Source organism: Meriones unguiculatus, chromosome X, assembly GCF_030254825.1.
Source record: "Meriones unguiculatus strain TT.TT164.6M chromosome X, Bangor_MerUng_6.1, whole genome shotgun sequence".
NCBI lineage: Eukaryota > Metazoa > Chordata > Mammalia > Rodentia > Muridae > Meriones > Meriones unguiculatus.
Genome location: NC_083369.1, coordinates 17,559,024 through 17,583,402, shown reverse-complemented (window position 1 = coordinate 17,583,402; position 24,379 = coordinate 17,559,024). Strand labels below are relative to the sequence as shown.

General features: G+C 46.1%; 2 protein-coding genes and 1 non-coding gene across 7 annotated transcripts in view; 2 read left to right on the top strand and 1 right to left on the bottom strand.

Annotated features, from left to right (window-relative positions):
- Positions 1-11,958, top strand: part of LOC110543601 (phosphorylase b kinase regulatory subunit alpha, skeletal muscle isoform-like) — a 137,158-nt gene extending 125,200 nt beyond the window's left edge. For 2 of the 5 annotated variants that reach the window (XR_009588533.1, XR_009588536.1), the window contains 2 exons: positions 9,273-9,376; positions 11,632-11,958. The gene's annotated coding sequence lies outside the window, so the exon portion shown is untranslated. Of the gene's footprint in view, positions 1-9,266; positions 9,403-11,631 lie in introns of all 5 variants that reach the window. The other 3 variants (XR_009588535.1, XR_009588534.1, XM_060375709.1) reach the window with 3 other exon arrangements.
- Positions 9,260-9,403, bottom strand: LOC132650218 (small nucleolar RNA SNORA48). Its single transcript, XR_009588601.1, has one exon. It is a non-coding gene; the product is annotated as a small nucleolar RNA SNORA48 (small nucleolar RNA).
- An 8,634-nt stretch (positions 11,959-20,592) lies between the features above and the next one.
- On the top strand, positions 20,593-23,610 carry LOC110544528 (polyadenylate-binding protein 1-like 2). The gene has a single exon (XM_060374541.1). The coding sequence runs from the start codon at positions 21,271-21,273 to the stop codon at positions 21,958-21,960; it is 690 nt and encodes a 229-aa protein (XP_060230524.1). The 5' UTR covers positions 20,593-21,270; the 3' UTR covers positions 21,961-23,610.
- Positions 23,611-24,379: the final 769 nt, after the last annotated feature.

The window sequence follows — 24,379 nt, the reverse complement described above, 5'->3', positions numbered from 1 at the left end:
TTTGCAAATGTTCTTTGTAATGAGTCATTGGTCTGGTTAAAGGCTTCTGGCTTCCGTGACACCATCAATATTGGCTCCTCAGTGGGCCACATCCCAGTTATCCTGTTGTTGCCCTCTGTCATGGAGATCTTGCAGCTTTGGATCAGCAGAACTGTCCCTTTAATGAGACCCAACTGTTTACATATGATAGAGATTTTTGCGGTGGGCCAACTCAGAGCCCGGATCTGGGACTGGATGTTAGCTGAGCTAATCAGTGTACCGGCTCTCCCTTATCTGTACCACAAGGGCAAGTTCTCCAGCACTGCTCTGGCTCTGCCACCCAATGACACCATCAACAGAAGGCAGGGTCAGCTCTCCTGCTCTCACAGCCTTGGAGCCAGCTCACCCATACTCATGCTTCAAGAGCCAGCTTCACTGCGCAGCCCAGTCAAGGATCGTGGCCCACTCGCCCAAATGCTACAGCCTATGAGGGGCTAAGTCAGCTCTCCCGCCCTCATACCCTTGGGGCTGGCTCATCTGTACCTCCATCATCGGGGCCAGCTCCACTGTGTTGCTCAGGCAAGGTGCAGAGTGCTCTCCTTTGCTACAGCCAGTGAGAGGGCAGGGTCAGATCTCCTTGATAATACAGGTGGCTAGGGGAGAAAGGGGACAGCATCATTCCTTCATCCATGCAATCCCACAACACCTCAGGCTACACTCTCCCAAGTGCTGCAGTCAGCAAGGGGCAGGCCAGCTCTCCTGCACTCATGACTGTTGTACTTTTAAAAAATTCTGCTATTTATGTTTCTTATCTTTTTCTCCCTACTCCACCCCAATCCCTTCCAACATCTGCCGGAGCCTGCTGGCAGAGTTGAACAGTACCTAAGTGGGAAGTGAGGATTTAAAATAATTAAAACAAACCACACTGCACATGGCATTGGCTTGAGAGGGCTGTCAGCATGACTGAAGCAGCCTGGGTTTATTCCAGGATTCATTTTTTTATAGGCAAAGAAAAAACAAGTCACATCAATACAAAAAGAAAAGGTTAGTGGAAAGGCCCAACTTCTTTTCAAAACTATTTCCCTATAGCAGAAATAGTCCTTTTCTAAAACCAGTTCCATAAAGCAGTTATGGTCCAAGGTCACATAAGCTTTTAAGGAGTTTGGAACAAGCTTTTAAGGAATGTGGGACACCTCCTCTCCTCTCTGTCAAGGTCGAAGACCAAGGAGAAAACATAACAAAGCAACTCTCCACAAACATCCAAACACCAGGTAAGAGAGAGAAAGAGTTGGTGGGAGAGCTGCGCAGTTCTTTTTCTTAGCTGCTTCCTGCTGCTCAAGGTCCATGAGTTCTTTGGAGCCAGCCCAAGGCTCATTTCAATAGGTCTCCAACTTCTTTTTTTGTTTTTTACCTTTTTCTGTCGGTCATGTAATTTATTTTTTCTTTCTTTTTTCTTTGTTCTTTTATTAATTACAATTTACTCACTTTGTATCCCCCATAAGTCCCTCCTTCCTTTCCTCCCTGTCCTACCCTCCCTCTCCCTACTTCACGCATGCCCCTCCCCAAGTCCACTGATAGGGGAGGTCCTCCTCTCCTTCCTTCTGACCTTAGTCTATCATATCATTTCAGAAGTGGCTGCATTGTCATCTTCTGTGGCCTGGTAAGGCTGCTCCCCACTCAGGGGGGGGTGATCAAAGAGCAGGCCAATCAGATTATGTCAGAGGCAGTCCCTCTTCACATTACTATGTAACCCACTTGGACACTAAACTGACATGGGCTACATCTGTCCAGGGGTTCTAGGTTATCTCCATGCCTGGTACTTGGTTGCAGTATGAATCTCTGGAAAGACCCCTGTGTTCAAATTTTCTGGTTCTGTTGCTCTCCTTGTGGGGTTCCTGTCCTCTCCAGCTCCTACTATTTCCTACTTCTTACATAAGATTCCATGCACTCTGCCCAACAGTTGGCCATAAGTCTCAGCGTCTGCTTTGATAGTCTGCAGGGCGGAGGCTTTCAGAGGCCCTCTGTGGCAGGTTCTTAGGTGGTTTCCTGTTTTCTTTTTCTGATGTCCATCCTCTTTGCCTTTTGCGATGGGGATTGAGCATTTTAGTCAGGGTCCTCTCTCTTGATTAGTTTCTTTAGATGTTCAGTGTCTATATGAGTGAGTATATACTGTGTATGTATTTCTGCTTCTGGGACAGCTCACTCAGGATGATCCTTTCCAGGTCCCACCATTTACCTACAAATTTTATGGTTTCCTTGTTTTTCATTGCTGAGTAATATTCCATTGTATAGATGTACCACAATTTCTGCATCCATTTTTCAGTTGAGGGGCATCTCGGCTATTTCCAGCTTCTGGCTATTACAAGTAAAGCTGCTCTGAACATGGTTGAGCAAATGTCCTTATTGTGTACTTGAGCCTCTTTTGGATATGTGCCTAGGAGTGGTATGGCTGGATCTTGAGGAAGCACTATTCCTAGCTGTCTGAGAAAGCACCAGATTGATTTCCAGAGTGGTTGTACAAGTTTACATTCCCACCAGCAGTGGAGGAGGGTTCCCCTTTCTCCATAGCCTCTCCAACATGTGTTGTCACTTGAGTTTTTGATCTTGGCCATTCTGATGGGTGTAAGGTGAAATCTCAGGGTAGTTTTGATTTGCATTTCCATAATGGCTAATGATGTTGAGCATTTCTTTAAGTGTTTCTCTGCCATTCGATATTCCTCTACAGAGAATTATCTGTTTAGCTCTGTTCCCATTTTTTAAATGGATTACTTGGTTTGCTGCTTTTCAGCTTATTTTGTTCTTTATATATGCTGGATATTACCCCTCTGTCAGATAAAGGGTTGGTGAAGATTCTTTCCCAAACTGTAGGCAGTCGTTTTGTTCTGATTACAGTGTCCTTTGCTTTACAGAAGCTTTTCAGTTTCATGAGGTCCCATTTATTGATTGTTGCTCTTAGAGCCTGTGCTGTTGGTGTTCTGTTTAGAAAGCTGTCTCCTGTACCAATGAGTTCTAGGGTCATCCCTACTTTTTCTTCTAACCTATTTAATGTGTCTGGTTTTATGTTGAGGCCTTTGATCCACTTGGACTTTAGTTTTGTGCAGGGTGATAAGTATGGATCTATTTGCATTTTTCTACATGTAGACTTCCAGTTAGTCCAGAACCATTTGTTGAAGATGCTATCTTTTATCCATTGTATGGTTTTAGCATCTTTGACAAAAATTAAGTGTCCATCAGTGTGTGGGTTTATTTTTGGGTCTTCTGTTCGGTTCCATTGATCCACCAGTCTGTTTCTATGCCAGTACCATCCAGTTTTTATAACTGTTGCTCTATAGTACAACTTAAGATCAGGGATGGAGATAACTCCGGAAGATCTTTTATTGTAGAGGATTGTTTTAGCAATTCTGGGTTTCTTGTTATTTCATATGAAGGTGAGAATTTTTCTTTCCAGGTCTGTAAAGAGTTGTGTTGGTAATTTGATGGGAATTGCATTGAATCTGTAGATTGCTTTTGGTAAGATGGCCATTTTTACTCTGTTAATCCTGCCAAGCCATGAGCATGGGAGATCTTTCCATCTTCTCATATCTTCTTCTAATTTTTTCTTCAGAGACTTGAAATTTTTTTCATACAAGTCTTTGTCTTGCTTGGTTAGGGTTACACCAAGGTACTTCATGTCATTTGTGGCTATTTTAAAGAGTGTTGTTTCCTTTCTCAGCCCTTTTGTCTTTTGTGTACAGGAGGGCTACTGATTTTTTTTTGAGTTAATTTTGTATCCAGCCATGTTGCTGAAGGTGTTTATCAGCTGTAGGAGTTCCTGGTAGAGTTTTTGGGGTCCCTCATGTATACTATCATATCATCTGCAAATAGTGATAATTTGACGTCTTCCTTTCCAATTTGTATCCCCTTGATCTCCTTCAACTGTCTTATTGCTCTAGCAAGGACTTCAAGAACTATGTTGAAGAGATATGGAGAGAGTGGGCAGCCTTGTCTTGTCCCTGATTTCAGTGGGATTGCTTTAAGTTTCTCTCCATTCAGTTTGATGTTGGCTATAGGCTTGCTGTATATTGCCTTTACTATGTTTAGATATGTGCCTTGTATCCCTGATCTCTCCAGTACTTTAAACATGAATGGATGTTGGATTTTGTCAAATGCTTTTTCAGCATCTAGGGAGATTATCATGTGTGTTTTTTTTTCTTTCCGTTTGTTAATATGGTGGATCACAATGATGGGTTTCCATATATTGAACCACCCCTGCATACCTGGGATGAAGCCTACTTGGTCATAGTGGATAATATCTTTAATGTGTTCTTGGATTCGGTTTGCAAGTATTTTATTAAGTATTTCTGCATCAATGTTCATAAGGGAGATTGGCCTGAAATTCTCTTTCTTTGTTGGGTCTTTGTGAGGTTTAGGTACCAAGGTGACTGTGGCTTCTTAGAATGAGTTTGGTAGTGTTCCTTCTATTTCTATTTTATGGAATAGTTTGAAGAGAATTGGAGTTAGCGCTTCTTTGAAGGTCTGGTAGAATTGTGTGCTGAAACCATCTGGTCCTGGGCTTTTTTTGGATAGGAGACTTTCGATGACCATTTCTATTTCCTTGGGGAATATAGGACTATTTAAATTATTTACCTGGTCCTGATTCAGCTTTGGTAAGTGGAATCAACCAAGAAAATTGTCCATTTCATTTAGATTTTCAAATTTTGTGGCATATAGACTTTTGAAGTAAGTCTTAATGATTGTTTGGATTTCCTCATTGTCTGTAGTTATGTCCCCCTTTTCATTCCTGATTTTGTTGATTTGGATGGTGTCTCTGTGCCTTTTAGTTAGCTGGGCTAAGGGTTTGTCGATCGTGTTGATTTTCTCAAAGAACCAGCTCTTGGTTTCATTCATTCTTTGAATTGTTTTATTTGTTTCTAATTGATTAATTTCAGCCCTGTGTTTTCTACAGTTTTTAAGTGAGCCATTAAGTTGCTTGAATGAGCTGTCTCGAATTTCTTCTTGAAGGCACTTAGTGCTATGAACTTTCTTCTTAGCACTGCTTTCGTTTTGTCCCACAAGTTTGGGTATGTTGTGTCTTCATTTTCATTGAGTTCTAGGAAGACTTTAATTTCTTTCTTTATTTCTTCCCTGACCCAGCTGTCATTTAGTACCAAGTTGTTCAGTTTCCATGTGTGTGTAGGCTTTTTGCTATTTCTGTTGTTGTTGTTGTCCAGCTTTATTCCATGGTGACAGGATACAAGGGATTATTTCAGTCTTCTTGTATCTGTTGAGGCTTGCTTTGTGACCAACTATATGGTCTATTTTAGAGAAGGTTCCATGAGGTGCTGAGAAGAAGGTAAATTCTTTTGTGTTTGGATGTAAGGTTCTGTAAATGTCTGTTAGGTCCATTTGATTCATGACCTCTGTTAGAGACATTGTTTCTTTGTTTAATTTCTGTTTTGTGGACCTGTCTCTTGTTGAGAATGGGGTGTTGAAGTCTTCCACTATTCATGTATGGAGATCTATGTGTGGTTTAAGTTTTATCAATGTATCTTTTACAAATGTGGGTGCCCTTGTATTGGGGGTATAGACGTTCAGGATTCTGATGTCTTCCTGGTGGAATTTTCCCTTGATGAGTATGAAGTGTCCTTCCCCATATCTTTTGATTAATTTTGGTTGAAAGTCTATTTTATCTGATATTAGAATGGCTACTCCTGCTTGCTTCTTGCGTCCATTTCCTTGAAAAGCCGTCTTTCAACCCTTTACCCTCGGGTAATGTCTATATTTGTGTCTTAGGTGTGTTTCTTGTATGCAACAGATTGCTGGGTTTTGTTTACGCATCCGTTCTGTTAGTCTGTGTCTTTTTATTGGAGAATTGAGTCCATTGATGTTGAGAAAGATTAATGACCAGTGGCTGATAGGTCCTTTGATTTTGATGTTGGCTGTGGTCATAAGATTGTGTTCTTGGTTGCTTTTTGTTTTACTGTAGTGAGGTTAATTATTTCCTGTGTTTTCTTGAAAGTAGCTAGTTTTCTTGGGTTGTATTTTCCCTTCCAATGTCTTCTGTAACACTGGATTTGTGTGTAGGTATTGTTGAAATTTGTTTTTGTCATTGAATATCTTGTATTCTCTGTCTATGAGGACTGAGTTTTGCAGGGTATAGTAGCCTGGGCTGACATCTGTGTTCTCTTAGGGTCTGCATGATATCAGTCCAGGCCCTTCTGGCTTTCATAGTCTGTGTTGAAAAGTCAGGTGTGATTCTAATAGGTTTGCCATTATATGTTACTTGACCTTTTTCCCTTGCCGCTTTTAGTATTTTTTCTTTGTTCTGTATACTTACTGTTTTGATTATTATGTGGCAGGAGGATTTTCTTTTCTGCTCTAATTTATTAGTTGTTCTGTAGGTCTCTTGTATTCTCATTGGCCTCTCCTTTAAGTTGGGGAAATTTTCTTCAATGATTTTGTTGAAAATATTTTCTGGGCCTTGGAGTAGGAATATTCTTTTTCCTCTATTCCTATTATTCTCAGGTTTTGTCTATTTATGTTTTTATATTTCTTGGAAAGTCTGTGTCAGGAATTTTTTAGATTTAACATTTTCTTTGATGGATACATCTATTTCTTCCATTGTATCTTCCACACCTGAGATTCTTTCCTCCATCTCTTGATGTCTATTGGTTATGCTAACCTCTGTAGTTCCTGTTTTCTTCACTAAGTTCTTTCTCTCCACAATTTCCTCCATTTGTGTTTTCTTTAATTTTTTCAATTCTCAGATCTTTAGCTGCTTTGTTGATTTCCTCCACCTGTCTGACTGTATGTTTTTTGTTTTTCCTTCAGTTCCTTCAGCTGTTTGAACAATCCTCTTTTTCTTTTATTTCATTCTGTGATTCAAGCATTTCCTCTCTAAAGGCCACAAACTGTTTGGTTGCAACTTCTTGTATTTCTTTACGGATGGCCATAACCTGTTTGAGTTTATCTTCCTCTATTTCTTTATGCATTTTATTTGTTTCCTCTGTTATCCTCTCCATGAGCATAGCTGTTAGGTCATCTTCTTGAATTTCAATTATGCTGGCGTGTCCAGGGCTGCTTACCCCTGGGTAACTGTGTTCTGGCGATGCCATATTGCTCTGTCTTTTGTTGGTTGAGCTTTTATGCTGGCCTCTACCCATTGGGCTATCTTAGGTGTTTGGGATTAGTTTCTGGTGGTTCCTGGAATCCTGTGGTGGAGAGAATCCTCTTGGCAGGAAGATGGTTTTTCCTGAAGGAAGCCTTCTCAGCTTTTTGGGTATAGTCACTGGATGGCCGGTGTTTTTCAGGAGTTGCCGATGTTCACCTCAGGCATAGAGACCTGAGTGGTGACTGTGGTCCTTGTTAGTTGAGAGGGCTCTCCTCACACCTGGAAATGTCCTGAAGACAGCTGCCTTGCTTCTGAGTTTCTTGCTGTAAATTTAGTGGTCTGCAGCTGTAACCGGTGTGTCCCGTGGTTTGGTTAGTTTTGTTAAGGATAACTGGTTGTCCCTTGGAGCAGTATCTGGGGGTTCATCTCGGGAATTCTGGGCTTTTGTAGTGCTGAGGTTGGGGCTCTGTGCCCCTGTACCCAAGGGGTAATATGTGGGAGGTTGGTACCCCTCTCCTGGTAACAGCAGGCCATCTGGTGCACAGCAGGTCTCTGTGTTGGGCCAGTGTGTGGGACCTCTTCCAGGGATATACTGGGTGGCCTAAGTCTGTCCCCTTTGCTTCGTTCCCTATGAGGATTTCTCCCAACAGTGACTCTCAGTCTCTTTTGCCTTGGTGCGCACAGCTCTTTCTGTGCCAGAGAGCTGGGCGCACAGCAACTGTCTGTGCCCATGGCTGGAGCCCAGTTCAGTGATGGCGGCTTGTACCCACCGGTGTGCGAGACTTTTTCCAGGGAAAGACTGGGTGACCCAAATCAGTACTGTTTCCTTCCTTCCCTGTGGGGTTTTCTTGCGACTGGGACTCCTGGTCTCTGGTGGGGTTTTTTTGTTGTTGTTGTTTTTGTTTTTGTTTTTGTTTTTGTTTTTTTGTGCCCACCGATCAGCCTGGGAAGGTGATCAGGACATGCAGGCGTGTGGCTCTTGTCTGACGACCTAGTGCTTGTGCGACCCGGGATCTCTTCCGGGTTCTGGCTGGGTGGCCTGAGCATGGACCCAACTGATTCCCACACCATGGAGTTTCCTCTCACCTGGGAAACACGATCACTGTTGTTTTAGGGTCCAGAGTTCAGTCTCTTGGTCGCTGTAAGGAAAATGTTGTTCTGCTCCTCAGATGCAGTGTTCTCCTGGCGCTGCCATCTCGTCCCTTAGATCTCCAACTTCTTGTTTCACAACAGTAACTAAGAGCAGCAAAAGGGAAGCAGGGGTGAAATTGTTCTTTATTCGTTTTCCATTCTCTGGGCTCTGGCATTTATTCTCTCTCCAGAGTCTTCAGATTCAAACTATCTACAGTTCTCAAAGATCTCCTCTCAGAGCCCACATGAAGTAAATAGTCTGCTGCTGTGGACCATCTGAATTGGTCCTATATCCCACACCTGGGACCAAAGAAAAAACATGTTTATATCCAGAATACATGACCCCAGGGGCCAGTTCTTCACTGCTGCAGGAGATGAGGGGAGGAGAAGGGGAGGGCCCACACAACCTCATGGCAGGTCTAGTGGTGGGGCCTGCTCTCCCATACTCTTACCTGCAGCCCACTACCACCAGGGTGAGCTTTGCTGTACTGTTCCTGTGAGGTGCAGGGCCTGCTCTCCTGAATGTGTAGCTGGTGAGAAGCAGGGATAGCTCTCCTGCCCTCATGACCATGTGGACAGCTTTCCTAACTGCCAGTGGAACTGAGGGGTGGGGCAGCATCACCTCTGCGCCCATGCCACCCCATGAGTGGCAGGGTCAGCTCACCCACATTCATACCCTTGGTGCTAAGCTTACCCAAACCCCACTGGCAGAACTATCTCCACTATGTTGCCTGGGTGAGAGGCAGGGCCCATTCTCCCAAGTGCTACTGCTGTTGAGAGTTGGGGCTCACTCTCTAGAATGGTTCATCCAGTGAGGGTTGGGGCCAGTTATGCACAGCCTCTGGACATCTACATGGCTGTGGATCTAGACTGGCCATGTGGCTGACAGGCCCATGGGCAATATCCTACATTTGTGCTATGTGGTATGGTACCAAGAGGGTATCATGGCCCCAACTGTGCCATGCACCGGAGGACAGGTCTCTGGATGGCATGGTGGTCCGTGAGTCTCTCTCTGTCTTCCTTGTTGCACTTCCTGAATTTGAATTGATTTGATTTTTTTTATGAGTTCTAGGTATAAGACAACTTTGGCCACCAAGTCAGGCATCCAGCTAGGAAGAACAAAGGACTACAATCTGCTCTGCCCCTGACTAATATAAGAACACCACCACCAACAAGGTGTCTCTTTGCCCATTGCCAAAGAGGTTTCTTCCATTTTTAATATTAATAATTTGTGATCTCTTTTGTCTTAATTAGTCTGGCTAGACACATAGTTATTAATTTTTCTCAAAGAATCTAATTCTTGCTGTGTTGACTATATACATTCTTCTTCTGTTGACTATATACATTCAATTTCCTTATTTCATGCTCTAATTCTTTTAAAATTAAATTTTAATTTATACATAAAGACAAAAATTACAAATCCATTGGAAAATAAATCATGTTTCAATACAGATATTCACTGGATACTGTTTAGTTCAAGTTAAACATATCTATTATTTCTTTATGGTAAAAAGATATAATATAGTTTACTTTACTGTTTTGAAGGTGTTGTCATATCTAGTTCCTCAACCTAGTAATACCACAGCAGGACTCCTTACTTGCATCTGAGACTATTACAGAAAACTACAACCAATCAAACTGCAGAGCTGTGGAGCTTATTCCCAACAGATACAACTACAGCATAACTTCTGTACCTAAGGCTCAGGGATCATTGTAGAAGAGGGGCAGAAAGATTATAAGAGCTAGTGAATCACAGATTTTTCTGTGAGACTATGTCTCCTAAAAATGCCAGAAGTTACACTCATGATGTCTTGTGACTAACTTTGTAGAATGTATTTTATTAACCCTTTGTCAGTTGCCAATGACTTTTCTATCATCATGCCAAAATACTTAATGTGATCAATGTAATAAGGTAAAAGATGTTATTTGACTCACAGTTTCAGATTATCTTTTATATTCACTCTTATTTTATACATTTAAGTTGTACCACATAATGATTTTGGTATATGAACAAGTATGGATATATACACATATATACAAATGGTTACTACCAACAAGTCAATTAATATATGTATCATCTCACATAAATGAAAGAGTTAACATTCTTGTGGTAGGAGCACAAACCTCTGATTTAAAAGAGAGTCAAATGCATTGAAACATAAGCAGAGAAAAAGTTACGAGGATTATGGGGGAAAGATGTGTACATATAAATCTCAGGTTACAGGTTTTATGTGAGAAGAAAAGTTTAGGGAGCTAATGTACAGCATATGGAATATAGTTAATAATGTGTTGGGGGGCTGTAGAGGTGGCTCAATAGTTAATATCACTGGTTGCTCTTCTACACAGCCAGGTTCAATTCCCAGCATCCACATGGAGTCTCACAATCATCTGAACTCCAGTTCCAGGGGATCCAGTGCTCTCTTGTGAATTTTGAGGGCAACAGGCATACATGTGGTACAGAGACAGACACACAACACATTCATGCACAGAAAAATAAAATAAAAAATGTTATGTTTTATTGGTGTGAATGGGTATGTGATATATGTATGTGAGCATGCAATACATAGTGTGCATGTGGAGGTTAGAGGACAACTTTGTGGAGTAAATTCTCTCTATTCACTTTTACCTGGATACCAAGGGTCAGATTCGGGTCATACAACTCATGTGGAAAGTGTCTTTACCTATGAAGCCATTCTACCTGCCCTCATTGACTTAGCCACTTGAAAATGAAATTCTTCCATGAAAAATTTTTATGGCATTTATTTCTTTAAGCTTTCTTTGAGCTTCCACAATCTGTGCTTTTATGCATGACCTTAGTATGGAAAAATGATTTTCTTTTATTAAAAAAAATATAAAACAGAATAGGTTGGAGTTGGTTATTCCTTTCCCCTAGAGCAGACTCTGGAAAAATTTTGGTAAGTTATCATTTCTTACATAGGTTTTCCTGAAGTTAGAACATTAAGGAATAATTAATATAGTAGAGTTTTAAATGGTGACTATCCTTTTTTCAGGCCTAAACAATGAGGTAATTTCTCACTGACTTTCAGTGACAATCTAATAGGTTAGCACAATAGTTCACGTGATTATTCACTAGGTTACAAATTTTGACATTCACCTAACATTTCCTCTCATTTAGAGCCTAAAGTTTTCACTAGATGTCCAACATGCCTACAGTTTGTTTTGTTTTGTTTTGTTTTTCTGTTTTATGAGACAGGGTTTCTCTGTGTCCCCTTGTCTGTCCTGGACTTGCTTTCTAGACCAGGCTGGCCTTGGACTCACAGAAAGCCAGCTGCATCTGCCTCCCTGAGTGCTAGGATTACAGGCATCTGCCACAATGCCTAGCTTAGATATTCTTTAAAATGTTTATTTATTTGTTATTTATGTGTATCTGTGTGTGGCTGAGTGAGTTAATCTACACTGTGTGCCTGCAGGAGGCTATGGAGGACAAACATGGGCATTGGATCTACTGAAACTGAAGTTACAGGCAGATCTCATGTGGATGCGAGGAAATCATTCTGTCTTCTACAGGAGGAATAAGCCATATCTGCAGACATGATTTTCACATCTTGAGCCACTATCCATTAAAGGAGGAGATCACATTTTGTTATTGTATCATGCTTTTATACTGCTGAACTTGGCTAACTAGTATTTGGACTAATTAATGCATGAATTCTCTAAAAGAATGTCTGTTTACAGGTTCCGTTTTTACATGGTGTTTATCTGGTTACGATAAATTAAACACCGATATTCACATGGCATTCGTCTACTCCCCTTCTTTACTTATTCTGCTCTCAATCAAAATTGCCAAACAAGACATACAACAAGTCCCACACTGTCTCGCTCATCTCGGAATGGTTGAATACAAACTACACTCCAAATAAACCAAGTACATGGAAGTGCATGACAGCAAGATATATAAAATCCATAGCTAAGAAACATCCAAGTCACAATCAGAACCTGAGCACATAAACAGGCTTCTGGACAACTATGCAGGAAAATGCTAGACATCAATGAATGCAGACAGAACCTTGACCAAAGCAATATAATAAGGGAACCTGAAAATAATTATTATTAGGATTGAAAGAGGCCAGAACTTTCAAAAGGTTCATACCGTGGCTTGCTCGCGCGCGAGTGTGTGTAGCTAACAATCACCATTTGTGCACGATTTCAGAAAATACAAAGAAGCTCTCATTTCCAGAAAGCATCTCTGTGTTTGCCTAGAGACAGGAGAGGTTCAGGGGAGGGAGAGGGAAACGTTGCTAAGGGCTCGAGAACATGTTTTCAGCTGTGGTGAATATTCTGTATGTCACGTGTCGAACCTACCCATTGCAGAATTGAAATAGGAGCACTTTGTAGCATGTCAGAATTATCCCAATACAGCCTCAAAACGTCAAGGGAAGAAAAACCATGAAAAATCTCATTAAGCTGGGAGGAAACAGGAAGTGACTGGACTTGTCATTGACATCTATAAATAAAAAGAAAGAGGGACTGCGGGCTGCAACAACGTCAGAAGAAAAAATGATGGAAATAGCACAAACCTGAAGCTAAATGAGAAAAGCACAGCTCTGGGAAGCAAATGAACTCCAACCAAACCTGAATGAAAGGCTCAATATCTTCCAAATGAGGACTACAGAGAGACTGCTAAAGGCAGGGTTATCTTTTCTGTCGCTGTGATGAAACAGCATGACCAAGGCAAACCAGGGAAGAGTGTCCTAGAGCTTGCCTGCAGTTTCAAAGTATTAGCATATGGCTACCATAGTGGGGAGCACTGCAGCAGGCAGGAAGGCAGGCTTGGTGCTGGAGCCATAGCTGAGATCTTATGGCTCAGAACTTGATCCATAAGGCCAGGGCATAGGGAGGGCCAACTGGGAATTTGTATGGGCTTGAGAACCCATGCAAAGCCACAGATCCCTGTGTTCTCTGTAACCTAGAGGATCTGGGATCTGTGGGGACTGCTAATAATTAACTAGCTGTGGAGCTGTGGCCTTTGTGGGGACAGCATGGGTTAGCTCAGAGCAGAAGAACATGGTGGTTTCCATGACCCACAGAGGAACAAGACTACCCTGGGTTGAATCATACTCCAGATTCTGCACTCAGGCCAGTAGTTGAATCACAGGATACCACAGTCTTGTTAAAGGGAAAAATGAAGATGTTGTGAACCCCAATTCCATAGGCTGTTACGAGCTGAAGAGTCTAGTGGTCATTTGTCTGCCTGCCTTTTCAGGATTTGTGCATGTAGGAGTCAGAGGCAGAAATTATATTTGGTGATTCAGACATTGATTCCAAATTAAACTCGCATGTCTCAGACTTTGAGATGATCATGGGACAAGGAAAAGGATTAAGATACGACCTTCAACGAGAGGTCACCTTCTTTATGCCTTTTGGACAGTACAGGTTTAGAAAAGACTTGACTAAATGAGACCTTAGCACATTGTGGGAGAGTCAAGGTTCAATCTGTTAGGTGGACGGGAACCTTAATTGCACAATAGCCTGTAATATTCACATTTTAGAAAGTCATGAATTGTCCCTGCATAGCCTTAAACATCAGTAGTACAGTTCGAGAGATGCCACAGCAGCATCAAAATGGCCCCCGTACCTTTGCACTGCAGCAAAGCATCACTTTTTGTGAAGCGTGTCCAGATGTGTCCCAGTAAGATTCTGAAAGCGAACACAGAAAACAGTGCCCACTCATGTGTTGAGCAAGTAGGCAGCTTCACAGCCCTTGGGAGGAGAGAAGTGCCAGGCTATCATATGCCCAATCTGCTAATTTCTTGACCCCCAGAATCAAGGGTGCTTACAGTTGCTCTGGTTGGGAAAAGATCTACAGAGGGTGATAGCTAAGTGAGGTCAGACCAGAGAATCAGGCAGTAGCCTGGAGGGAAAAGTGGCCTTTACCAAGGACTAAAGCCAGGAGATCAGACTCCCTCTGTACTGACACATTGATCCTGGTCAGCGGGAAACTTCCAGGCTTCCTAGTGTACCAGAAAGAAAAGTCACTGGCTTCAAAAACCAGATAAACAGGCCATCCTCTGGACGGAGGGAGATGAGATTAATAAGGAGTCTATTGTATTGGGCATTGAATGGATGCCAGGCATGGGTGAAAAACATTGGCCATACGTGACCACTTTTCATGCTCATAAATCTCTTTTTATACAGCCCAGGACTCCAAAGCTAAGGAAAAGAAAAGAGGGCATAGTAACGCGTCCAAGGTAAGCACCACTCCTAAGCCATGGCCTTTGTTGCATCTTAGGTACACTGTTCTGTGGTCACTCCGGTAACTGCCTGTGATTATGACAGACAGGGCTAGTGAAACCTTAAAGCTCCCATTGGAAGGTGAATTGGTAACCAAAGAAGAAGAGAACACCGGGAAGCCGTGACCCAACCTCCATTCCTGACCGCTCTTTGCTGCTGGTTTCTAAGCAGGCTTTGGGAACTGCCAGGGTCCTTTGGGAGAGTTTCAATCATTCCAACTTCCAGTGGGGACTAATGTGCATAGTGGTTACCTATTCGTCTCTAGGCTTCTACATCCCAGAGAGTTTTGTTCCATGGTCCGTGCCCCAAGGTAGCAGGTGGCCAGCAGTGCATGAGAGTGGAAGGAACGATACGCTTCTTCATAGCTTCTGCCCATGGTGAGGTCAAGTGACATCTCTATTGTGAGCTATGGCTGCTCAGAAGGACCAAGAGCAAAGGCTCAGAGGGATTCCCAACTTCAAAGAGTGGGTAGAGCGGTTGACACAGAGAGAAAGTAAGAGAGGAGAGTGAGGAGGAGGAGGAGAATTTGGATGGTTAGATAGACCAAGATCTTGCTTCTTCTTGTCTTTAGACACACCCAGAAGAGACTCAGGGTCCTCTCCAAAGAAAAAAGAAAAAAAAAAGCGGGCTTGGGGGGGAGGGTACAGGAAAATGAATTGCAAAGAATCCCAAGGCAGATAGTGATTTGGTCATTTACCTGTTCCATTTCTGTCATCGCACAGGACCAAATTGCTTGGGACCTAAACATACACAGTGTGTTGCTCTTGTCGTTGGGTTCTGAAGGACAGCTGCCTGAGCATGTGTTATGAGAACAGCTGTAGCAATCCAGGTTAAAAACCTGTTCACTACTTAGAAAGGATCCAGATATTTCAAGGAGCTGGGAGCCCTCGTGAAGAGCAGAGCTCACAGGTGAGAAGAGTGTGAGGCATTCTCAGAGAGCTCCAGCTGGCCAAGAGAGAGGCCAGAAGAGGGTCTCCTGGCAAGAGCTCATCATATTTCACCCAAGCCAAGGAGTTTGCACTTGAGTCACAGTGAAAGAGGCAGGCATTCTGACCATTTGGGGACAGGCCAAGGATGGGATAATTCACCTTTACAGATGAGTCTGGCCACTGATTGAGCTGGGTGTTTGGAGGACAGGTGTGACCAGTGAGGAAACTGTGGTGGGAATGCATGGGACATGATGGCAGTAGGGTTTAAAAGCTTCCACTGGCATTTGCTAGTCGGTGGCCAAAGAGACAGCATACAGATGGAATGGTGTTTCCAGGTCCATATGGAGAGGGAGGACATGGGAGGGTCTCTGGGACACTGTTTCATCCTCCTCCTCACATGGATGCTACTTACCCATTATCCTTCTGAGAAGACTACTGGGGGAGGCACAGAGACGTGGAAGATGCAGGGCTGTGTTTTGAGCCATCACTCACACATATACTGACTGGCATTTCAGAGGCTTGGTCAGTGACTCCCTTTAGGATCCCACAGGAATCTCTCTCTCTCTCTCTCTCTCTCTCTCTCTCTCTCTCTCTCTCTCTCTCCCTCTATCTCTCTCTCTTCCTACCTCCCTCCCTTTGGGAATTCATGCAGTAGCCCAGGGACTCACACTTCAGTCTGGGACACATTGGATTCTCCCAGGTGAATGGCTGTCAGGTGGTAGTGGCATAGCTCCTTGTCTCCCTGCTTATCTCTGGGCCATTCTCTCATCAGCAGTACTTGCCACATAGAGCAACCAAAAAGAGAAATGAGTCAATGTGGATCAGGGTACTCTCCAGACCCAGGGCTCCCTCTGAGAGCCCACAGCAATCTGATTAAGATCAGACCTTGGTCTGGAGAGCTGCCCACCCCTGAGCTCTCCCTCCTAGTTTCCCCCCTGTCACACTCAACTCCTGGCTCAATGGATGGCAGGCAACCCATAGGTTCCAGCAGCACCTGGGGCTTATGCCCTAGAGACTGGGGACATGGCAGCTTTGTTTGCTAGGCAAAACTGGCAGGTCCACATTATCTGCAGAGAGGCCTTCCCTGGGCTCCATGGTCCTCTGCAGCCTCCTCGGCTCTAGGGAAATATACAACCAATCATCTTCTTTATGTCCCTGAGAGTTTTGTCATGGTATCCAGCAATGACCTCCAGGAACATTAGTGCATCAGTAAATGAGGGACATTGTGGCACTTGTTCCATTTCAAAGACACCCCCTCCCTCCAGGGATCCTGGACAGGCTTTGCCTGTGTCACAGGATGTACTCTGAACACTTTTGATGGCAGGAGGGATAAACTCATCACACACTAACTGTAAACATGGATACGGGACCTTCATGGAGGCTGAAGGGACAGGACAGTCTCCATCTGCTGCCTGGGTCACTGTACTTGTCTCATTTTGTGATGGGGGATCTTAAGGGCTGTGTCCAGGACAGAACTGCAGACTTTGGCCATATTCTCCTACACCGATTTCTCCAGCCATGCCACTGATGTCTGCGGACTCACTAGGTATATTGACAAAGGAAGAGTGGAATCCTGTTGAGCCCTAGCCCTGAAGCGGTTGTCCAGGTGGTTTCTCCTCATCCTTTGTCTCCTGATCTTGTCAAGAGCAGCCAGCTCCTCTGCTGTGGCCACATGACATCATCGTATCATCTGGCTCCACACAGCAATCATGGCTTCCTCCCTGATGTCCAACTTGGACAGGCACCTGAATGGTGAGGCACAGCTCATCTGTCCCCTCTGTCTGCAAGCATCCCATCCAGGACCACTAGGGGATGGCACCTAATTCCTTGCCCCTTGCCTCTGCTGGTACAAGCTCTGTGTAGGTACAGAGAGCTGGGCTTTTCTGGAGGGCAAGGTCCCTATCCCTGCGTCAGCTTCTCAGGCAGAGATGCAAAGTCCTGCCTCAGGCCCCACAGGGTCACTTTCTCAGGTTCATGTTGTGCTATCCTGAGTGGCTTCTGCCATTAGAGAAAGTAGTGACACTTATGTAAACAAGGTGGCCTGGGATGCTGTGACTGGAACACGTGCCTGCATGAGAAATAAATCCATGGCCTCCAAAGTCTGGTCCCACAGACATGATGGGATGGTAAGTGCAGATGTCCAATCAATACTTCAAACACTGCTCAACCTCCTCAGCCACAAGGAAAACACCTAGAAAATCTGCCATCTAAGCCAAGTCAGAGTGGCCACTGAAGGGAACAGAGGACCACAAATGGTGATAAACACAGAGGAAAGGGGAACTATCACTGCTGTGTGGAGTGTGAACTTGAGCATCCACAATGGAATGAGTGCAGCAATTCCTCGCAAACTATAAAAAGACCTACCCTGTGAGCCAGCTTTGCCACTGTTGGTCATAAGGACTCCAAGCCCACAAAGCACAGAGATATTTGTGCATCCAAGGCGGTGGCTGTGCAATGAACAAGAGCCAGGAATTGTAAGGAGCCTAGGTGAGCCTCTGCAGATGAGTACATGAAGAAAACAGGGTGCACACACGATGGAGTTTCTAAGAGAGTATGGTGGTTGCAAACACACACACAGGATGAAATTTTAAGCAGCTATAAATAGGAATGAAATTGTGGCATTTGCAAGAAAATAACTCTTTCATGCAACTGCACATCCAAGATTTAAAATTGTGTGTGGGAGGCCTGGTGTGTGCACTCAACTGTGTGTGTGTGTACCAGTGTGTGTGTGTGTGAAATGAGGCTTAAAAGGAGGGTCACGCGTGGCGAAGAAGAGCTCTTAATACCGTTTTCAACGAGGGTAGAGGACTACAAGGCAAATGGAGGGGTTAACTGGAGAATGACGGGGGTAAGCTGGAGGAATGCTTGGCCCAGCAGATGGCAAGGTCACGAATATGAATGAGAACAAAGTATGCTGACACCTGCGAGATGAAACCCACTACTTAACCTTTTCCATTACATTTGACGACAAATAGAGTTTTTAAAAAGAACGACTCAGTCTTTACTGGTGGTGGTGTGGGGGATTCTGTTGTGTGAAAGGGCAAAGCGAGCTACTGTAGTACAGTCAAGAAGTGCTGAGGAAAGACACCAAGATTTGGGTTATGTTTTACTCCGTTTCTTCAAACCATATCCTGTGCCACGGGTTCAGGACAAACATGACGCCCCTGTTTGAGAAATGGCAGTGCAGACAGAGGGAAAGTTTGTTCTGATGCTTTTGGAGCCAGTTCCGTCTGACAGTTTTCTTTATGTTCTGCCACAGATTTGTATGTGTGGGCACCCTTACTTGTACACACACTGATGCTCAAATCCCTTTCTGCTACTTTGCTCACACCACCTCTCTCCTTGCACATGCTGAGTTGTGAGAAAGCCGATCACTCTAGAGTCCTAGCTATGTCCCATGCTATGATCCTAGAGACTTGGTCCACGCTAGGTCATGTGGTAGGAGCACCAGTGACCATGTGGGTACTGTCAGATCCGGGGCATAGAGTGATCCCTTTGCCTGCAGGCCTTCACTCCTCCTGAAGGATGGAGCACTACTCCTGCTTCCCAGCCTACTTGGCATTTCCCCTTCAACACAGCTACCCTCTATTCCTTCCAGAACTCTCAGTATCTGCTCCTTCTTTCTGGAGGAGGTCTTGGGACTCCAGTCCCTGTTCTGGTCTATACCCTGAAGGCTGTCAGCTAGCCTGTGCCCACAGCACTTGGTTCTGTGTGCCCTCCTTGCTCTCTCGATAGCAGCAGCACACTGGCATTCACAGTTCCCTCTCCACACTGTGTTTTTGCACTCCCAGCCCCCCAGTGCCAGAAGCACTAGCTGGTGACTACGGAATCTCCATGTCATCCCAAGAAGAGAGTCCAGGTCCGGTTCTCATTTGCCTTCTGGGCAGAGATGTGCATTTCTTGGTCCAGGTCAGGAACCCCAGAGCCTCAAGGGCATAGCCAAGAGTAAACAAGCACCTGGCTCTAGACCAGGCCCTTCTCAGCCCATGCCCAAACTGCCCAGGCCCTGCTTGGCTTTCCTTGACTTATCACTGAGGGCTGCCATGGACCCTAGGTGCTGTTGATTTTCACTTCCCACCTGGCAGTGGGAGTTGAAGCTGTCTTGTGCCCTGAACCCAGGTTCCCATCAGTCCAGAAGCTGGGGCAGAGTCATGGAGAGGCTGAGGGTGGAGTGGGGTGGGGTGCAGTTTCCAGTCCAGGTTGTCTGCTCCCCAGGAGAAGCTCCAAGGCAGCCCCTAGTCCTCTCTCTTCTGGACTTCTGCATCCCCAGGCACTGGGCAGGCTCTAGGTAGAGTGTTTGTGGAAGGGCATCATGAATGAGAGCGCATTCTTCTCTCTTTTGGAAATGTTGCTGAGTGTGTGTGGGGGCAGTGGGAAGGGGGAGCAGGCTGAGAAAATGGCTCATCAGGCTGCGTGGGGAGCTGGGAAGACTCATGTCATCCTGGGTGGCGATGATGGTGGTGATGATGTGTGAGTGACTGTGTGTGTGTGTGTGTGTGTGTGTGACAGAGAGAGAAAGAGAGGCAAGAACAGAAACAGAGAGGCAGAATTAGAGAGTGCACGCTCTTGAGGCTCTGTGTTACTTTGAGAGACAGAGACACACAAATGGACACTTAAACACACATGTGGGCACACACACACATAGGTAGAGAGAGAGAGACCATACTAATGTCCTGGCTTCTCTCTCTCTCTCTCTCTCTCTCTCTCTCTCTCTCTCTCTCTCTGTCTCTCTGTCTCTGTCTCTCTCTCTCTCTCTCTCTCTCTCTCTGTGTGTGTGTGTGTGTGGTGTGCAGGCAGGTGTGCAGGCAGCTCTTTAGAGGAGGAAGGCAGCAGCCTCCTGGAGGCTGGAATGCTGCCTCTAGATTGCCTCCTTTGGGCAGGGCCAGCCTGGCTTCCAGGCCACCTCAGCCCCTGGTGCGAGGTTCTCCCTTGAATCACAGCACCCATCCTTCCTTCCCTGGGGAAGGGGCAGAGCACTGTCCCCACCCTACCCCCCTACCGAAGACAAGGCACCTGGATTCGTTTGGTCCAGCTCACAGTCCCGTCCCTGGCATCCTCTGGCCGAGCGCGTGGGCGCCCCAGAGGCCGCGTGCCGGACCCTCAGCCCTAAGTCCCCCCCCCCCGCTCTCCACCCCGCCCCCGCAGCCCGCGACAGCCCCGCAGCCCCGCAGCCCCGCAGCAGCCACAGGGGGAACCAAAGAGACAGAAGCCTTCCCAGCTGCCCGGACCACAGACGCCAACACCCCCCGCCCCCACCACACGCCGCCCTCCCGCCTCCCGCGCCCCGCACAGCAGCCCACGACCGAGCGGCGGCAGGCGGCAGGCGGCAGGCGGCAGGCGGCAGGCGGCGGGCTGCGGAGACTCGGCTCTGCGCGCTCGGGGCTGGCGCTCGCCTCCCCGCTGCCTCGCTCCCGCCCGCCCGGCCACACCGGCCCCGGCCCCCGCCGCCGCGCGCGGAGCCCCCGGCCCGGGCCCCGGCGCCCCCCGGCTCTCGCCGCCCCTCCGCCCCTCAGCTCGCGGGAAAGCGGTCGCGGCAGCGGCCCGGCGGCAGCGGTGACCGTGGCGACCGCGGCGGCAGTGGCGGCGGAGGTCGCCGCGGCGGCGGCAGCGGCGGCGGCGGCGGCAGAGGCGGAGGCGGCGGCGGCGACGGTGGCGGAGGCGGTGGCGGAGGCCTCCGTGGCGGAGGCGGAAGCGGAGGTGGAGGCTGAGGTGGAGGCCGAGGCCGCGGCGGCGGCGGAGGCCAGCCTGGGGGAGGCGGCGGCTCTGGCCGGGGAGAAGGCAGAGGCCCCCGGCGCGGCCGCGTCGGTGGCAGCCTTGGCGGCCAGCCTGGCGGAGGCCACGGGGGCCGCTGCGGAGGCTGCCGCGTCGCCCTCCTACGGGAGGGTCGACATGGATGAGGAGCTGGCGGCGGCCCTGGCCGCAGAAGAGGAAGAGGCCGCGGCGGGGGGCTCCGACGACGGCAACCCCGACTTTCCCACGGCCTCGCTGTACGTGGGCGACCTGCACCCCGAGGTGACCGAGTCCATGCTGTATGAGAAGTTCAGCCCCGCAGGGCCCATCCTGTCCATCCGCCTCTGCAGAGACAAGGTCACCCGGCGCTCCCTGGGCTACGCGTATGTCAACTACCAGCAACCGGTGGACGCCAAGCGGGCCCTGGAGACCATGAACTTTGACGTTATCAATGGCAGGCCGGTGCGCATCATGTGGTCCCAGAGGGACCCGTCGCTCCGCAAGAGCGGCGTGGGCAACGTCTTCATCAAGAACCTGGGCAAGACCATCGACAACAAGGCGCTCTACAACATCTTCTCGGCCTTCGGCAACATCCTGTCCTGCAAGGTGGCCTGTGACGAAAAGGGGCCCAAGGGCTACGGGTTCGTGCACTTCCAGAAGCAGGAGTCTGCCGAGCGGGCCATAGATGCGCTGAATGGCATGTTCCTCAACTACCGCAAGATTTTTGTGGGGAGATTCAAGTCCCACAAGGAGAGAGAGGCCGAAAGGGGAGCCTGGGCCCGCCAGTCCACCAGCGCTGACCTCAAGGATTTCGACGATGACTCCGATGACGAGGCCACCTTCCGATGAACACAGCCCAGGACCCAGCCAGTAGAGCCAAATCTCGGCTCCCACCCCGTTTACAGCCCCCCCGCGCCCCCCCAACCCACCAGCAGTGTATTGTATTGGGAGTGCAGGTTTCTCTCTCTCTCCCCTCTTTCTCCCTCCTCCCCCCCCCCCCCCGCCTTCACCGGGTCTCCCTCCCCCTCTCTCCCCTGCCCTCCCTCCCTCTCCTTCCCCCCCTCTTCCTTTCCTCACCCTCTCTTCCTGGAGCTAGCTGGCTTCTCCATCCCCTCTTCTGCTCTCAGCCCCTCTCTTCTCCCATCCTCTCCTCCTACCCCCTCAGCCTCCCCACGCCCCCCCCCCGCCCTTCTCCCCAACCCTAGCAAGGACCCTGAGAATAACCCCACTAATCTGTGCCATTTGAGAAGTTGAAGGCTGCCTCTTCTCGCGGTGCCTCTTCTTGGTCTGATTCTTAAAAGCGTTTTTTCTGTCTCTTTGTGTACTGCACAGGTGATGCAACTCATGGTAGAACTATCTGGAAGGAGAAGGAAGTCTGATGTGGGAGAAAGAACCAAGAGTGTAATTGCTTCCCACCATCCTAATACCCAGAGGGAACCTCTTTTATCTTCTTTGGTGTGCTGTTTCTCCAAGCTCTCTGCTTCCCCCTTCTCTGCCTCTTACCCCAGACCCACCTTCCCTGTTAACATTCTCGTAGAGTGGTTCATGTGTGTGGTGTTTCTTAACCTGCTTTTTTCAGCGACTAAAACCAAACAGAAATCAGCGCATTGAACTTCTTTCCATGCTATTCAACAGGCTTATGGAACGTCATCTTCAGTGCCTGCAGAGTGCTCCTATGTATCCATGGACCTTAACATTTCTGTAATCATTCCCGCATTGTTGGACATTCAGGTGGTGCCTAGTTCTTTCCCTGTGTTCAAAACCAACACTGCGTGCCCTGATGAGTGAATCCCTCCTGGTCAAGCCAGCTCTAGGCTAGCACCCTGGATGGTCTCTCCTCAACTGTGGACTTGCAGGATCCACATATAGACGTCTCAAAGACTTTCCCTGTGTGTTGCCAAAAGGCTCCCTTTCATAAGCATTGTACCAGTTTGTATTTGTGCCAGCTAGCCAGTGCAGCTAGTAAAAAAGAAAAAAAAATGAGTATGCCTATCTACCCTGCAGTCTCATGGCCCGCCCCCTCCCCTTTGTGTGTGTGTGTGTGTGTGTGTGTGTGTGTGTGTGTGTGTGTGCAGTGTCCTGAGCTGCAAATGGCACTTTCATTGTCATGGTTATTTCACTGGAATTGAATGCTGTCAACCACAAGGAAGCATTCCCGCTGCCTTTCCTTTTCCCTCTTGCCAGAAAAATAAATCAGCTAGGTTGCAGGATAAACAAAATCCCTAAGCAGATGATTTGACAGAAGAAATTGAATGCTATCAGCAATCAATCCTAATGACTCCCATGCCTTCTTGAATTGTACTCATCTCTATGTGCCAGTGTTTTTCTAGGACCTCGAAGACATTTTTCTTGTTGCTCTAGTATTGTTCTTATGCATTGTCATATATGTATATTATAATGTACATACTGTTTTTATATCTCTTCACATGTGTGTATGTGTGTATATGCACACAGACTGCTGAGCTTCATTTCCTGTCATTAAAGATACTTTTAAAATATTTCTTTTACTGCTGGTACTTAATTCGTGTCTTGACTAATGCGATAAATATGTAGATAAGGATAGATTGGTTCATAAATGTGCATATACATGTCTATATACATCTGTTTTGTGTTTGTGTACATTTTAATTCCATTTTGTACATCAACTTTAGTGACATCAAGGTTATTTTCTTAGCAAATTCTTAGAAGAAATTTCAAATGATAAAAATCCGTGTTACTCTTCTTGTTGGGCAAGAAGTGTGCATTATTTAATAGTTATAGTTAATGATACTATAAGTTTACCTCCTTAAGCTGGTTTATGCCTGTGAGTGTCCCAGAACTACTAGTATAATCATCCCTGCATTTCTGTATATGGTATACCCTTTAATAGATTGAAACAGTTTGTTGTTCCATATATTTTTACATTTGTTTCATATATTTTATACATAATCTAAATTTGAAATACATTTAAAAATTTTTTTATTATAAAAAGGAGCAGTAAAGAAACCTACAACACTTCTGAATACCACTACATGCAAAAAAAATTACTAGATCTCTGACAATTTATTTATACTATAATATGCATTGTTTCCATGAAGGATATTTTCACCATAACAGTTCTATAAGAACCACAGTGTTGTAAATCATTTGATATACTCATGAATTTCAGTTAAAAATTTCATCACAGTTATAAACAGTCATATCTACAACCAAATCATCTGAGGGTATGTTTAAAATATTTTCCCATACAAGATCAATTCTTTTTCCCTCTTTCAAGTGAGAAAAAGAC